This window comes from Girardinichthys multiradiatus, chromosome 20 (genome assembly GCF_021462225.1).
Source record: "Girardinichthys multiradiatus isolate DD_20200921_A chromosome 20, DD_fGirMul_XY1, whole genome shotgun sequence".
NCBI classification, from domain to species: Eukaryota; Metazoa; Chordata; class Actinopteri; order Cyprinodontiformes; family Goodeidae; genus Girardinichthys; species Girardinichthys multiradiatus.
The window spans coordinates 48,370,244-48,386,348 of NC_061812.1; the positions used below are offsets into that span (position 1 = coordinate 48,370,244).

At 40.9% G+C, this 16,105-nt stretch overlaps 1 protein-coding gene across 2 annotated transcripts in view; it reads left to right on the top strand.

The window, feature by feature from the left end:
• Window positions 1-16,105, top strand: part of LOC124857578 (copine-9-like) — a 347,174-nt gene that overhangs the window by 209,186 nt on the left and 121,883 nt on the right. For both annotated transcript variants that reach the window (XM_047348904.1, XM_047348903.1), the window contains exon 8: window positions 15,419-15,482. In XM_047348904.1, the coding sequence (XP_047204860.1) occupies window positions 15,419-15,482 (64 nt within the window). The remainder of the gene's footprint in view (window positions 1-15,418; window positions 15,483-16,105) is intronic.

The following is a 16,105-nucleotide window of genomic DNA, read 5'->3' on the forward strand; positions in this document are numbered from 1 at the left end:
TCTCATCATTAATAGAAGAGAACAAGAATAATCCTAGGTTTCTTTTTAGTAGTTGCTAAACTTACACAGAGTCATAGCTCTGTTGAGCCATCCATTCCCTTAGCTCTTAGCAGTCATGACTTTATGGGATTCTTCTTAAATAACATAGATTCTATTAAAAAGAAAATCTTTGACATACTCCCAAAGATGATTACTTAATCCTCAGCAAGTGAGACAACATTGGAAATAACTGCAGAACCTGATTTGTGTTTGGACTGTTTTGATCCTGTGAAGCTTCCTGAGTTATCAGAAATATTAGCTTCATCTAAACCTTTAACTTGTATGTTAGACCCAATCCCAACCAAATTATTTAAGGTAGTGTTCCCTCTGATTACCAGACCCATTTTAGATATGATTAATCTATCTTTAGTAAATGGATATGTACCACAGGCTTTTACGTTAGCTGTAATTAAACCTTTACTTAAGAAACCTTTGCTTGATCGAGATGACTTGTAAAATTACAGACCTATATCCAATCTTCCATTCTTATCTAAAATTCTTGAGAAAATAGTTGCTAATCAAATGTGTGAGCATTTACACTGCAATGACCTGTTTCAAGAATTTCAGTCAGGCTTCAGAGGTCATCATAGCACTAAAACAGCTCTGCTGAAAGTCACTAATGATATTCTTATGACCTCAGATAATGGACTTGTGTCTGTACTGGTTCTGTTAGATCTCAGTGCTGCATTTGATATAGTTGACCATAATATTCTCTTAAAAAGGCTGGAATATGCTGTAGGGATCAGGGGAGCAGCGCTAGGCTGGTTTAAATCTTATCTGTCTGACAGATTCCAGTTTGTTCATGTAAATGATAAATCATCTTTAAACTCCAGGGTTAATTGTGGAGTACCACAGGGTTCAGTACTTGGGCCAATTCTCTTTACTATATATATGCTTCCAATAGGTCAAATTATCAGGCAGCATAGAATAAATTTTCACTGTTACGCTGATGATACTCAGCTTTACTTATCCATAAATCCTGATGAACCCAACCAGTTAGATAGACTACAAGCATGTCTTGAAGATATAAAAACTTGGATGACTTTAAATGTTTTGCTTCTAAATTCAGACAAGACAGAAGTTGTCGTCTTTGGACCGGAGTCTTTGAAAAAGAAACTGGTTAGTCAATCGCTTAACCTGGATGGCATTAAATTGACCTCCGGTTATAAAGTAAAAAACCTTGGTGTTACTTTTGACCAGGACATGTCATTTAATTCCCATATTAAACAGGTTTCTAGGATTTCCTTCTTTCACCTCCGGAACATTGCCAGAATTAGAAATATACTATCCAGGAGTGACGCTGAAAAACTAGTCCATGCATTTGTTACTTCAAGGCTGGACTATTGTAATTCTTTACTATCAGGATGTCCACAAAATTAAAAAGAGAGATCATATTTCTCCTATTTTAGCTTCCCTTCATTTGCTCCCTGCTAAATCCAGAATATAATTTAAAATTCTCCTCCTCACATATAAAGCCCTTAATGATCTAGCTCCATCATACATCAGAGATCTGATTGTTCCATATGTTCCTAACAGGGCACTTCGTTCTCAGACTGCAGGTTTACCGGTGGTTCCTAGAGTCTCTAGAAGTAGAATGGGAGGCAGAGCTTTTAGTTATCAGGCTCCTCTCCTGTGGAACCAGCTCCTGGTTTTGGTCCGTGAGGCAGACACCCTGTCTACTTTTAAGGCTAGGCTTAAAACTTTCCTTTTTGATAAAGCTTATAGTTAGTGTGGCTTAGGTTATCATGGAGGCAGCCTTCCTCCCTCCCTGTTGGTTGGAGTAAGGGGGAATCAGGTTTAGCCTAAACCAGCTCAGTTATGGTTGAGGTGCAAACACACCCTCCATTTCTGCTACCTGTATGACCCCTTCTCTTTTCCAATGGTTATAATTAGTCTGACAGAGGGAGGTATCCCAATCCTTGTGGTTTTTAGTATAACAATGACCATCGGTGGGACCCTTTGTGGGGTGCCTTGAGATGACATTGTTGTAAATAAGCACCGTTTAACTAAATAATCTGAACTGAAACTATCTGTGTAGTTATGCTGCTATAGGCTTAGGCTGCTGGAGGACATAATGACCACTTTCACCCGCTTCGCTACATTCTCACACGACTCTCCAATTTTGCATTATTTGCTCTTATTTAACTTTTCTCTTCCTAGAAGCTACAGCTGGCTTGGCTCTGTGTTTACCTGTGACCCTTTCTGGAGAGGGGAATCGTCCGAGCTTCTGTTGGCAACAACAATGCTCACCCTCTACCGATGATCCACAAGGCCCTGTCTTTTAGTGTTTAACCCTTTCTCTCTCCTAGACATGGCGATTGACTGAGCTTAACTGTAACTAACTGTGTGTGCTCTCTTTCAGACTCTAACCTTGAAAACTGGCTCAGAGTTTATCTATTCTTTCTTTCTAGGTGAAACAACTAAAGGAGCTACATCCATTAACATTTACTTTTCCTTCCCATAGAACGTACTCCTGGATCAGTGCTTCTTTGTTCTCTTTGTATCGCTGCTCTGTTCTCTCAAACCCCCAGTCGGTCGTGGCAGATGGCCGCTCACACTGAGCCTGGTTCTGCTGGAGGTTTCTTCCAGTTAAAAGGGAGTTTTTCCTCTCCGCTGTCGCTACATGCATGCTCAGTATGAGGGATTGCTGCAAAGTCAATGCCAGTGACTGTCCACTATCTCTACATGCTCATCCGGGAGGAGTGAATGCTTCAAGTCACTCGATGCAATCTGCTGGGTTTCCTTAGACAAAAAAACTTTTTATCCAATTTGAATAAATAATTAACTTTGACTGCACTGTTCAATCGTTAGGATTAATTGAAATGTATTTACCTGACTGTTGTGAAGTGCCTTGAGACATATTCTGTGAATTGGCGCTATATAAAAAAAACTGAATTGAATTGAATGATAAGCTGAAGTTGACTGCATTGTTTGATGGTACCAGTTAGTGAAAGAACTTTTAGAAAACCAGAAAAAAATAATTGTGATTTATATGTTTCGCTTGCATTTTCTGGTACACTTCGTCTTCCGCTTTATCCGGGACCGGGTCGCGGGGGCAGCAGACTCAGCAGAGACGCCCAGACGTCCCTCTCCCCAGACACCTCCTCCAGCTCCTCCGGGGGGAGCCCAAGGCGTTCTCAGGCCAGCCGAGAGACATTGTCCCTCCAGCGTGCCCTGGGCCGTTCCCTGGGCCTCCTCCCGGTGGGACGTGCCTGGAACACCTCCCGAGGAAGGCGTCCAGGAGGCATCCGGTATAGATGCCCGAGCCACCTCAACTGGCTCCTCTCGATGTGGAGGAGTAGCGGCTCTACTCCGAGCCCCTCCCGTATGGCCGAGCTCCTCGCCCTATCTCTAAGGGAGTGCCCGGCCACCCTACGGAGGAAGCTCATTTCCGCCGCTTGTATCCGGGATCTCGTTCTTTCGGTCATGACCCAAAGTTCATGGCCATAGGTGAGGGTACGAATGTAGACCGACCGGTAAATCGAGAGCTTCACTTTTCGGCTCAGCTCTCTCTTCACCACAACGGACCGGCACAGCACCCCCATTACTGTGGCAGCCGCACCGATCCGTCTGTCGATCTCCCGCTCCATTCTTCCCTCACTCGTGAACAAGACCCCGAGTTACTTGAACTCCTCCAGTTGAGGCAGGAACTCCCCTCCAACCTGAAGAGGACAAGCCACCCTTTTCCGGTCGAGAACCATAGCCTCGGACTTGGAGGAGCTGATCTTCATCCCAGCCGCTTCACACTCGGCTGTGAACCGCCCCAGTGCATGCTGTAGGTCTTGGCTAGAGGGGACCAGCAAGGGCCCTCGATTCCATACTCCTGGAGCCCCCCCCACAGGGCATCACGAGGGACACAGTCGAATGCTTTCTCCAGGTCCACAAAACACATGTGGACAGGGTTGGGCAAACTCCCATGAACCCTCGAGTACCCTGTAGAGGGTATAGAGCTGGTCCAGTGTTCCACGGCTGGGACGAAAACCACACTGCTCCTCCTGAAGCCGGGGTTCGACTATCGGCCGGACTCTCCTCTCCAATACCCTGGCATAGGGAGGCTGAGGAGTGTGATCCCCCTGTAGTTGGAACACACCCTCCGGTCACCCTTCTTATGTAGGGGGACCACCACCCCAGTCTGCCAATCCAAAGGCACTGTCCCCGTCCGCCACGCAATGTTGAAGAGGCATGTCAACCAGGACAGCCCCACAACATCCAAAGACTTGAGGTACTCAGGGCAGATCTCATCCAATCCCGAAGCCTTGCCACCGCAGAGCTTTTAAACCACCTTGGTGACTTCAGCCTGGGTGATGAAAGAGCCCAACCCCGAGTCCCCAGCCTCTGTTTCCACCAGGGAATGCGTGATGGCAAGATTGAGGAGATCTTGCCATCCTTCCACCGGCCGATAATGTCCCTAGTCGAGGTCAGCAGCTCCTCACCCCCACTGCAAACAGTGTTGGCGAAGTACTGCTTCCCCTTCCTGAGGCGCCGGACGGTTTGCCAGAATTGATTCGGGGCCAACCGGTAGTCCTTCTCCATGGCCTCACCGAACTCCTCCCAGGTCCGAGTTTTTGCCTCTGCCACCGTCCGGGCTTGCATTTTCAATACAAATAAATTCTTACTACGTTATAGGCCAGTATCCACACCGTACAGTACATTCAGGGTTAGATGCAATCTAAGAGTCATTTGCAAGGTTTAGGGCATCAGTTATTATTGTACTACTATGTTAGCCTTATTTATATTGGCAACATTTGGCTTATGCAGAAAAATGTTGTACTAAGATGGGAACTTCAGTAATCCTTACTACAGTAAAAGAGATGTGACATTAAACCTGTCACACAGAAAAGGTGTTGGGGAAGAAGAATTAGACCGCAGTAATATATGCATAAAATATAATACAAGTCCAGTTTCCTATCGTTTCATTAGATGTAGAGATAGAAATCTCTCTAAGATGTTTCATTATTAACCTTGGAAATCCTTTTTAACTAGGAGAATAATGAACTGCTGTCTGATGTACATCTCTGTTAAAGCAGATCTGAAGGGGCTGTTTCCCTGTCCGTGCTTTAAAGAGAGCACGTGTCTCTTGAAAGATAAAAACGTTACTTAACGTTATTTAAAATGTCTTTACAAAGATTTTTTTATTTGATAACAAATTAGTTCAAACTTAACCTCTGGGTTTAATTACAGAATTACTCCAAAATATATAAGGGGTTGTTATAGTTCAGTTTTATTCAGTTTATTTATTTCACAGCAGTTTACAGCACACAGCAATAACACATATCAACCCAATCAATCAATTAATCTATCAATCTGGCACGTTTTCTTAACAGCCTTAAATCCATCGTTACACAGATAAAAAAAAAAAGAACATAAAACCAAAATTAAAATAGAAAAGTAGAAAAACATAAAGACAGAATCCCAGTCAAGAACATACATTCCAAATCGATCATAACTATCAAACAATGCAGTCAAGATCAGTTTATTATTCAAACTGGTTAAATTATTGTCTATCTAAGGAAACCCAGGAGACTGCATTGAGTCAGTAACTTGTAGAATGCACTCCTCCTGGATGAGCATGTAGAGACAATGGACAGTCGCTTGCATTGTGTCATTGACTTTGCAGCTATCGCTAAACACATGAGCTTAGAGCCAGTTTAAAGTCTATAGGATGGAGAGCACAGAGTTGTTCCAAAAAAAATCTTAGCCAATTGCTGTGTCTATGAAAGAGACAAGGTCAAACAAAAAGACAGGAAGGTGTCCAGTAAGGTATCACAGCTAAACAGGATGCTAGGCTAGATGTAGCATTTATGAGGAGAAACAATAGAGAGAGAACATAAAGTCCCATTAGAAGAAAGTCCAGCAGAGACCACATTTCATCCACATGCCTAGGAAGGTTCATCTTCCCCAGAAGATCCTGATGCAATTCTGTTCAGTTGTGATCGAGTCAGTTCCATGCACTTGTATAACTTTCTGGTTTGCTTCACTAACAAATCTGATATCAAAATGTTGTAGCAAACAGCTAATCATCCAGGCCCCATCCAGTAAGGGTATTGTTCAAATACAAGGAAAAGAAAAGAGCAATATCATCTTAAACCCTTCACACCAAGGACTAGGGTTGTCACGATACTAAAATTTCAAACTCGATATTGATACTAAGAAAAATACTTGATACCCAATACCGTTTTTGATACTGCGGCAACATTTTATGAAGGCACAGAATTCTTTCTAGTTACACAAAAACAAATGTTAAAATATGACAATAATTTAATTCCTTTATTAGGGCAAAACTAATATTTCAGCCCTCATTTAGAAAAAATATATTTCAAGTTGGACTTCCTTGTTTGGCAAAGCAGTAGACAAGGTAACACTTAATAAAGGTGTTAATATCCTTTATAGAAGTGTATATTATTTTATTTTCATGACTTATTTTTAGTGTGCCACTGTGTGGTTTCAATATATTTTTTAATTTAGCATGTTAGAATAATTTGAAACCCCTGGCATTTTGTCTTTATGGTATATTTAAGTTGTATCCTTTTTGTTTAATTGATTGTGGTCAAAGGGCCTGAAGTGGGGCTGCCGATGGTATGGCCGATGGTATGGCAGCCCCACTTCAGTCAGTCTGCCACAGGGCTGCTGTGGTTACAATTAGAGTTGCCAACCGTCCCTTGAAAAACGGAATCGTCCCCTATTTAGAATAAAAAGTATGCGTCCCATATTGAGCTGAAACGGGACACACGTAGTCCTGTATTATTAGGTGGATCAAAAATCTTCACTAAAATGTCAATGGAATTAATAAATGATGGATATTTATATATATTATATTTAACATTATGGTAAATTCATTACCAGCCATATCCTGCTCTGTGACCAATGAGCTGACAGAACCCTAACACAGGAATATGACAATACATATTTCGGCTCATCTCATTGGCCAGCAGGTGTCGAATCGCGTTTCCCTATCAGATACGGTTTCCCCAGCGTCTCCTCGCCGCTTACGCGGCAAAAAAGGCACGTGCTTGTTCAGCGCTCATAACCAGGGTGCCGTGCTTCCGCCGCAGGAGATCTACGGACACCGTGAAAGCTCAAACAATGTGTTTCGGCGAAGCTGTCCCACTTTTTTGCAACTGTGCTCTCATCCTAGATAGATAGATAGATAGATAGATAGATAGATAGATAGATAGATAGATAGATAGATAGATAGATAGATAGATAGATAGATAGATAGATAGATAGATAGATAGATAGATAGATAGATAGATAGATAGATAGATAGATAGATAGATAGATAGATTAAACCTGTCCATGGATGAGCTTTATGAGGAATGTGTTACTGCAAACAGCCTACTAGAGTGCCTCACTACAGTCTCTCAGGAAAAGGAAAAGTGGCAGTCCAGTGGAACAGCAGAGAGGAGGATGCAAGTTCTTCAGGCAGCTGACATCCCCAAAATCCAGGCTATTGTACCCTCTGTCCTCAGCATCCCTTCTTCTACTGGGTTTGTGGAAAATATTTTCTCCCTCATGAAAAATAAGTGGACTGATGTGAGGAACAAATGTTCTACTGAATTAATTAGAATTGAGCTAATTGTCAGCCTAATTAAGGAAATGTCCTGCTCAGAGTTTTACTCTTTAGTCCTGAAAAACAAACAACTCCTTGCAGCAGCAAGAGCTCAAATGAAATACAAATGGAAAAAATAGGTGTTTTCCACATGATTTAGCACTGCACGTTTTAGTTCACAAGTTCACTATTTTTTTTACAACTGTACAGTCATGGCCTTTAAGGCACAAGTGTTTATGTTTACAACTTTTCTACAGACTTTTTGTTTGCACTAAATGCACTATTACGATAATGTTTTGCATTATACTGTTATGCTTTTTTTATATTGTTTTAGGTTAAGCAGGACAGAGGTCTTTTCAAGAGTGGTTTATTTATTTTAGAAGGATATTTACTTTAGTCTGGTAATTTTATTATGCAAAAAGAATAAATTATTTTATAAATTGCTGAATAATTGTTTTTCCATGGATATTTGTATCAGTCAAAAACATGCATCTAATTAAACTCTGGTTCGAGTCAAATGTTTCCAAAGTCATTTCACACAAAGAAAAAGGATTAAACAAATCACCAGGCCGGTAGAGGTGCAGACAGTGGGGTTGGATGGCCCTACCAGGAGGTGTCCCTTATTTATTTATTCAGGAGTTGGCAACCCTAGTTACAATGTAGCTTACCACTGTCAATGTGTGAATGTGTATGGTTGGATGACTGATTGTAGAGTAAAGCGCTTTGGAGTACTCGGGCTTTTTGCTGTCCTCACCCTAAGTTTTTCTAGTTTTCACCAGCTAGACAGCAAGATAACGATGCTCCAATAAACAGACTTCTCTTTCTTTTTGCTGATTTATTCAAGAATGGCCTCTGACTATTGCCTTCTCTTTACCATTGTAAAACTGTAATATACAAATGCATGGTATTAGCTAACTAACATTGCAAACTAGCTTGTTACATGCTTACTGCAAGCTAAAAAAAAAAACATTTTTATAAATGACTTAAATGTACAACTTATCACAACACTGTTACACAAAACAAAGAGACAACTGTTATTTTAGTCATTAACCAATACTTACAGACAAATCTCGTCCAAAACAACAACGTATCAAAGTTGATATCAGCTTTATTTATGAACACTCCGGCATTATGTCCCGCCATTTTGGATCTGTCTGCTTCATCTGTTTTCTTTTTTCAGAATAACTAAAACAATGTCACAACACAACCACTAGAGGGAGTTCTAGGGCGATTTACAAAAACGTCTTCTCTTCCCCATGTTAAAACAGTCCAACTAAACTAGCAAGCAGAATTAAAGAATAAAGAAGACTAATGGGCTATGTACAATATAAACAAGTTGATCAAAGATGGTTGAAAACCATGACCGAAAGAGTGATGCAACATTACCGTGCAATGTTATTTATGTTTGAGAACCAAGGATTATCTTGAAGAATCTTGAAATGAAGTTAAGTTAGTCTTGGAACCAACTTAAGCAATAATCAGCAAACCTTTAGACAACCATTCACAATGCAAGATCAGATAAAATATTATTTTAATAAAATAATGTTTTAAATAATGATCTGCTGAATAAAACCAACTTTCTGGATGACCATTTCTCAACGGTGTTTAATTAGCTGCCTTTATTTATTAAAATAATATTTAAAGAAATATTATTTAGGAAATGGTAAAATCAGTCAGTCAGTCAGTCATTTTCTACCGCTTCTTCCATAGTGGGTCACGTAGGAGCTGGTGCCTATCTCCAGCACTCTATGGGCGAAAGGCGGGGTACACCCTGGACAGGAAATGGTAAAATATTTAAGGAAATATTTAGAAAAAGAACCAAATCTTTCTGGAGAAATGGGGCTTAATGGTGTTTACTTAGTTAACAAGTTTAGCAAAACAATGTTTAGGGAAATATTTTACTGGATTGAAAATTAGCTACCTTTTTGGGTAAATGATCTTAGCAGATTAGCTGTAAGCACACGTGTGTTAGCAGTTAAAGCTAACAAAAGAAGCTGATAGCTTAGCACAAGAATCAAACACACACCTTTAAAATACCGTTAATAAAAGGGTTAAAATGCATAAGCTCGGATGGCGCGTTTTGATCAATCTTCTGTGTTTAAAATCACCCTTGAAGTAAAGTTTGTCTTAACTTAAAAAAACCCCCACAAAAACACAGAACACAAAACTGAGCACGTGCTGAGCAGATAGCCTGCAAGCACTAAGATAGCTGAGTTTCACACAAACAAAACCAAACCTTATAAAATTGAAAAACGTTTAGATCATTTCATCCTAAATTACTTCGATCACTCTCCCCAAATCCCTAACCTCGTATGTGAACCGTGCTGAGGAAATGTTGTCCGGGCGACGACGAAGTTTGAAGAAAGCTCTGTGAACAAAAGATTAGCTTCAGCGGGGCAGCTCGCTCTGTCTGCCGACCAAACTGCAGTTACTGCCGTAACCACGGTGATGCGTCCCGTTGTCCTCCCTTTGGGAAACTGCTTCACTTGGCTTGCTGGGAACTCTCTGGAAACAGAGTTTGCTTCCGCAGATCTCAGAGAGAAAGTCAAGCAACGCTTGTACCTTAATTACCCCTTTTTAGGGGTTCCAAGGATATCACAATTGTTTACTCTGTGCAACAGTGATGTCTGTCCTTTTAAGGCCCGTCTTCTGGACGCCAAATATGTAAGAATTATGATTATTGATTAATTAATATTTATCAAGAATTATAATTTAAAATCATAATTTGAAAAAAATGTATTTCTTAACCAAAAATTACTTACAAATCGAAATCAGAGATGTCCTCTGGTGTTGTAATTATGGCTCAAGGCCCTTGATAATTACAATTATTAAATTCTCAGTAATAATTGATAACTATTACTAGATGCCGCTGTTTAATCAACCACTTAACCGAAGGTGGGGAACTTTGACCTTATTTTGACAGACAAATCACTCTTGCTCAAAATGAACACAAACGCTTTCTCTTTATCTACGTGAATATTTATTAAATCAACAGCCCTGATACACCTCGCTATTCTGATTCAATAATCTTCACCTAATCAAGCATGCACAAATTCTACACAAAAGGGGTAAAATAACTAACTAAACAAGATAAAACAGCATTGAGTGTGTATGAAAGTCAAACCAGCAGTTCTGGCAAAAACAAGAAAAAATATAGTACTTAGCAAAGCTTTGGGAGCAGCCTCCACCAGGCTGCAGTCATAAAACCACCAAAGTTGGAGCTTGGTGAAACACAAAGAGTCATAAAACCTTTAGGCGGCAACCAGTGGAAAAACAAAGAATGAAGACAAAGGAATAGTGAGTGTTCCACCACGAGGTTCTAGCAGTCCAACTTTAAGTTCACCTGAGTCTGCGCTCAGGTGTTCAAACACAGTGAGACACGCACAGCTTCAAGCGTGGTGGCTTTCAGAGTCCAACAGCAATCAAAGTTTCAATAAGACATTGCATGCACATACAACTTAGTACACATTGGACTATAAGTGGCGATTCTAAATCGCTCTAAAATCCTACTCTATCCTGCCCAAGCTATTTCTAATAGAAATAAAAACAAAACGGGATTACTTGGTGTCGTCTTCTTTGGAGCAGGGGGAGAGGGAGGGTAGTTTGTTACGCATCCGTAACAAACTCAAAGATGGCTGGCCTTCCTCCTTTGGCAAAAGGGGAGAAATATGACGGACCGTCAGCAGTCAACTGGAACAAAAACAGAAGAAACTTTCGTCTCCTTGGAAAACCTCTGTGGGTTTTTCTTGGGTTACGTGTTAAATTCACGCCTTCGATCGGTAAAGTAAAGTCTACTGGTCTTCTTATACCAGAAAATTCTTCTCATGAGTTTGGCCAGCAGGGAGAATTAATGAAAACCCATGTGTGGTTTTTTCTCCAGAATAATGCGCCTCCGTTGCGTGGTAGTCAGTTTCCAGCAGGAGAAAAAGCAAAGGTTGTGTTCTTGTGTTCTTATATAGCCCACTGTGACATCAGTGCTGCAACACCCCTTCCTATCAGCTGCAATTCCTGCTGGGAGTTGTGGTTGCAGACCATCCTGGGGTTTATAGTAGCAGATGACACTGGGAGGTATAGTAGCGAACAAATGGTCCAACAATTGGTACACTCACTATTTTGCACTTTATTATGTTTTCCAGAAAATATAAAGGTATTTTCTAAAGTTTTGATTGTTTATTTATAATACTTATACTTTTTAAGTGTTGCAGAAATTAATATTAAATACCCACATGTCCAAATATGTTAGGAAACCAAACAGGCTTTGATAGGCTATCCTAACTTGTTCACATGACGGTATAGCATGTAAATAAACAACAGTATGTTGGGAGCTCCTGTGGTACCTATTGTAAAGTGTACAGTAACAATGAACCCCTGTCATGTTTGAATAATAATAATAATGATATACAATTATGCTGTTTGAATTTGTTCTATTGTGCGCCCCACTGTGTACTCAGGCTGCTACACTGAGCCTTATGTCTTTGCCTTTCTATGAGTATAAAGTATTGATGAGGAAAACAATTAGATAAAAGTATTTATGCCATGAGAAACACCGACTGGAGGCAGCTTTATATTAGCCTTCCACTATATGACAGTAAAATATGTTGTCTGGTGTGTGGTTATTTTCTCTGAGGTTGAGCCAGCACTCAGGTTGAAGTCTAACTGTTAGCACCATGCAGTGTTGGGAGCCAACAGGATTTACTGGACGTGGCCTCAGTTCTGGCAGATTTTCACTGCCTTAAGTGATGTTTTTTTAATGAAAAAGAGCATTATCAAAAAATACTCAATTATGTATAAAATTAAATTGATTTGGGATTTTGTCTCATTGGAGTTTTTTAATACAATGCTCCAAAAAAATAAAGGGAACACTTAAACAACACAATATAACTAAGTAAATCAAACTTCTGTGAAATCAAACTGTCCGCTTAGTAAGCAACACTGATTGACAATCAATTTCACAGCTGTTGTGCAAATGTAATAGACAACAGGGGGAAATCTTTGATGATTAGCAAGACACACTCAATAAAGGAGTGGTTCTGCAGGTGGGGACCACAGACCACTTCTCAGTACCTATGCTTTCTGGCTGATGTTTTGGTCACTTTTGAATGTTGGTGGTGTTTTCACACTCGTGGTAGCATGAGACGGACTCTACAACCCAAACAAGTGGCTCAGGTATTGCAGCTCATCCAGGATGGCACATCAATGCGAGCTGTGGCAAGAAGGTTTGCTGTGTCTGTCAGCGTAGTGTCCAGAGCCTGGAGGCGCTACCAGGAGACAGGCCAGTACACCAGGAGACGTGGAGGAGGACGAAGGAGGGCAACAACCCAGCAGCAGCACCGCTACCTCCGCCTTTGTGCAAGGAGGAACAGGAGGAGCACTGCCAGAACCCTGCAAAATGACCTCCAGCAGGCCACAAATGTGCATGTGTCTGCACAAATGGTTAGAACCCGACTCCATGAGGATGGTATAAGGGCCCGACATCCACAAATGGAGGTTGTGCTAACAGCCCAACACCGTGCAGGATGCTTGGCATTTGCCAGGGAACACCAGGACTGGCAAATTCGCCACTGGCGCCTGTGTTCTTCACAGATGAAAGCAGGTTCACACTGAGCACATGTGACAGACGTGACAGAGTCTGGAGACACCGTGGAGAGCGATCTGCTGCCTGCAACATCCTTCAGCATGACCGGTTTGACAGTGGGTCAGTAATGGTGTGGCGTGGCATTTCCTTGGAGGGCCATGCGGCCCTCCATGCGCTCGCCAGAGGTAGCCTCACTGCCATTAGGTACGGAGATGAGATCCTCAGACCCCTTGTGAGACCATATGGTGGTGCGGTTGGCCCTGGGTTCCTCCTAATGCAGGACAATGCTAGACCTCATGTGGCTGGAGTGTGTCAGCAGTTCCTGCAAGATGAAGACATTGAAGCTATGGACTGGCCCGCCCGTTCCCCAGACCTGAATCCAATTGAGCACATCATGTCTCGCTCCATCCACCAGCGTCACGTTACACCACAGACTGTCCAGGAGTTGGCTTTAGTCCAGGTCTGGGAGGAGATCCCTAAGGAGACCATCCGCCGTCCAATAAGGAGCATGCCCAGGCATTGTAGGGAGGTCATACAGGCACGTGGAGGCCACACATAATACTGAGCCTCATTTTGACTTGTTTTAAGGACATTGCATCATTGTGGATCAGTCTGTAGTGTGTTTTTCTACTTTAATTTTGTGTATGACTCCAAATCCAGGTCTCGATTGGTTAATAATTTGATTTCCTTGATGATTTTTGTGTGATTTTGTTGTCAGCACATTCAACTTTGTACAAAACAAAGTATTCCATGAGAACATTTTATTCATTCAGATCTAGGATGTGTTATTTGAGTGTTCCCTTTATTTTTTGAGCAGTGTACTAACTGTGAATAATAAATGGCAGAAGGGATTTATATCCCAGTCAGAGATGTGGTAAAAGAAAAGAATTATCTAGAAAAACACACACACACACACACACAGCAGTGCTTTACTCCTGAGCTTTTAGTTCAACTAAGAGAAAATGAATATCTCAGTAAGCCTCAGTGACTATCGACAGCATTGCGTGTGATTGGGTGTTCTGTGTTTCAGGTGTCCTTACTATTCTTTTGTGAGAATGGAAAGGACATTTAGCTTTCTCCAAATGCTCATTCATCACTGTTAGCATTCTTTCTTAAAGCAGGAAGGTCAGGAGAGATTGATTAAAAACCAAAACTCTTGTGAGAGGAAATTGGATGAGTTGGAATTAATTCTCATTTCAAGTCAAGGTATTGTTGTTGACCTTGTGCACTCAGGGTTACGTGTCTGTATTCACAGAACAGGAAGAGGAGGGCAACAGACTGTTATGCTCAAGGGCACAAACAACAGTCTGTTAGGGAGAATAGATTATGTGTTTGCAGTTTTGTCATGTGTTGTTCTCTTCAACATAATGCATGTTGTGCATGTGCTGGAATGCATTTATATCTGTGTGTTGATTAGAAATGTTTACAGCAGCAGCATGAAAATTCAACTGGCATTTTAATCAAAGTGTGCATCAAACCGCTCTCTTGCAGCGGCATGACTTAAAGTGGATGGAACGAATTTCCATGTCATGCTGTGAGGTGGAGTGTGACTTAACAGCCACAGGGAATCATCAAGATGATGACTCTCTGCCCTGCCTAAAAACTTTGAATTATGCTGTTGTTCTCTATCAGCCTATAATCCTATTACAGACAAAACCGAGATATTTTAGACCACAAAGAGGGAAACTTGGTGCTTTTTTAAAAAGTCTTGAAAAATTGCAAGAATGGTTTTTGATTGTTGGAGTAAAATGTGCTTGTTTGTTGTGTTAGAACTGCCTCCCAGTAGCACACAGCCTCGTTCTGAGGCACTGGTTCACATTAAAGACAGCAACTCCAGCCAGCTCAGCCTAATCAGCTGGGAATCTGGGTCGTCAGTTTCAAAGAACATTCAGTCTCTTCTGCTTTCTACCCTCTCATTTCACACTTTGTAAATTACAACTCCCACATCTCAGTGCTGACTGATTATTACAGCTTAGGGTTCCTGGTAGAAAAATGTACGACTAATGAGGAACCTCTGTCTCCACATTCCACCCCTTCCACCCGTCTTTCTCCACTTGTAAAGTGGCCGCCAGCAAGGCTAAAATTAAACGAGGTTTTGACTTCTTTTTCATTTGTTATATTTTATAATCTCGTCTACTTGTTGTGAGGCAAAAGTTTATTTAGGATCAACAATAAATGTACTAACAAAAAAAGACATTATTGTTTTTGCTGTCCTTGTTTTTTTAATTCTGTCTTTGTTTCTGTTTCTCTGACAGAGGAATTCCTGGTAAGAAGTGTGGAACCATCATCTTTACAGCCGAGGAACTCAGCAACTGCCGGGTTAGCATTTAATCAATAAACTCACACCTACTTGCTAGTAAAAAGACTAACATGGGGTCAGAAAGTTAAGCATTTCAGTCTAAATTCATGGTAGCCATGTTCTAGTTTCCAATTTAAACCTTACCAGGTGAAATTAAATGACTGTGCAGAGTTCAGAATATTTGTTAGTTAGCAGAATTAATTATACTATTGCTTAGAAATTTTGGTGATATACTCTCATATATCATTTCATTCTTCATTTTGAGACGTTAATCTCAAGAGGACATGGATTATGCAGCAGGACAAAGATCCATCTCAGCAAGTCCATCTCTGAATGACTTCGGAAAAACTAAGAAAAGTTTGGATTTGCTTGGTCAAAATCTGAACCTAAATCTGACTGAGATACTGTGACATGACCCTAAACAGGTCTTTCATGCTGGAATGCTGATGATCTAATGTATTTCAGTGTGACACAAAATAGCAATAGCAAGAAATCGGCACTGTATACCTGAACCAATCTAGAATTATGAAACCACAATAGAAAAAAATATAGCATTTTAAACAAGTATCTATATACTGTAAGTATTGAAATATATTTAAAAAGGTTTATATTTACAATAAGTATTTACAAAAAGGACAAACAA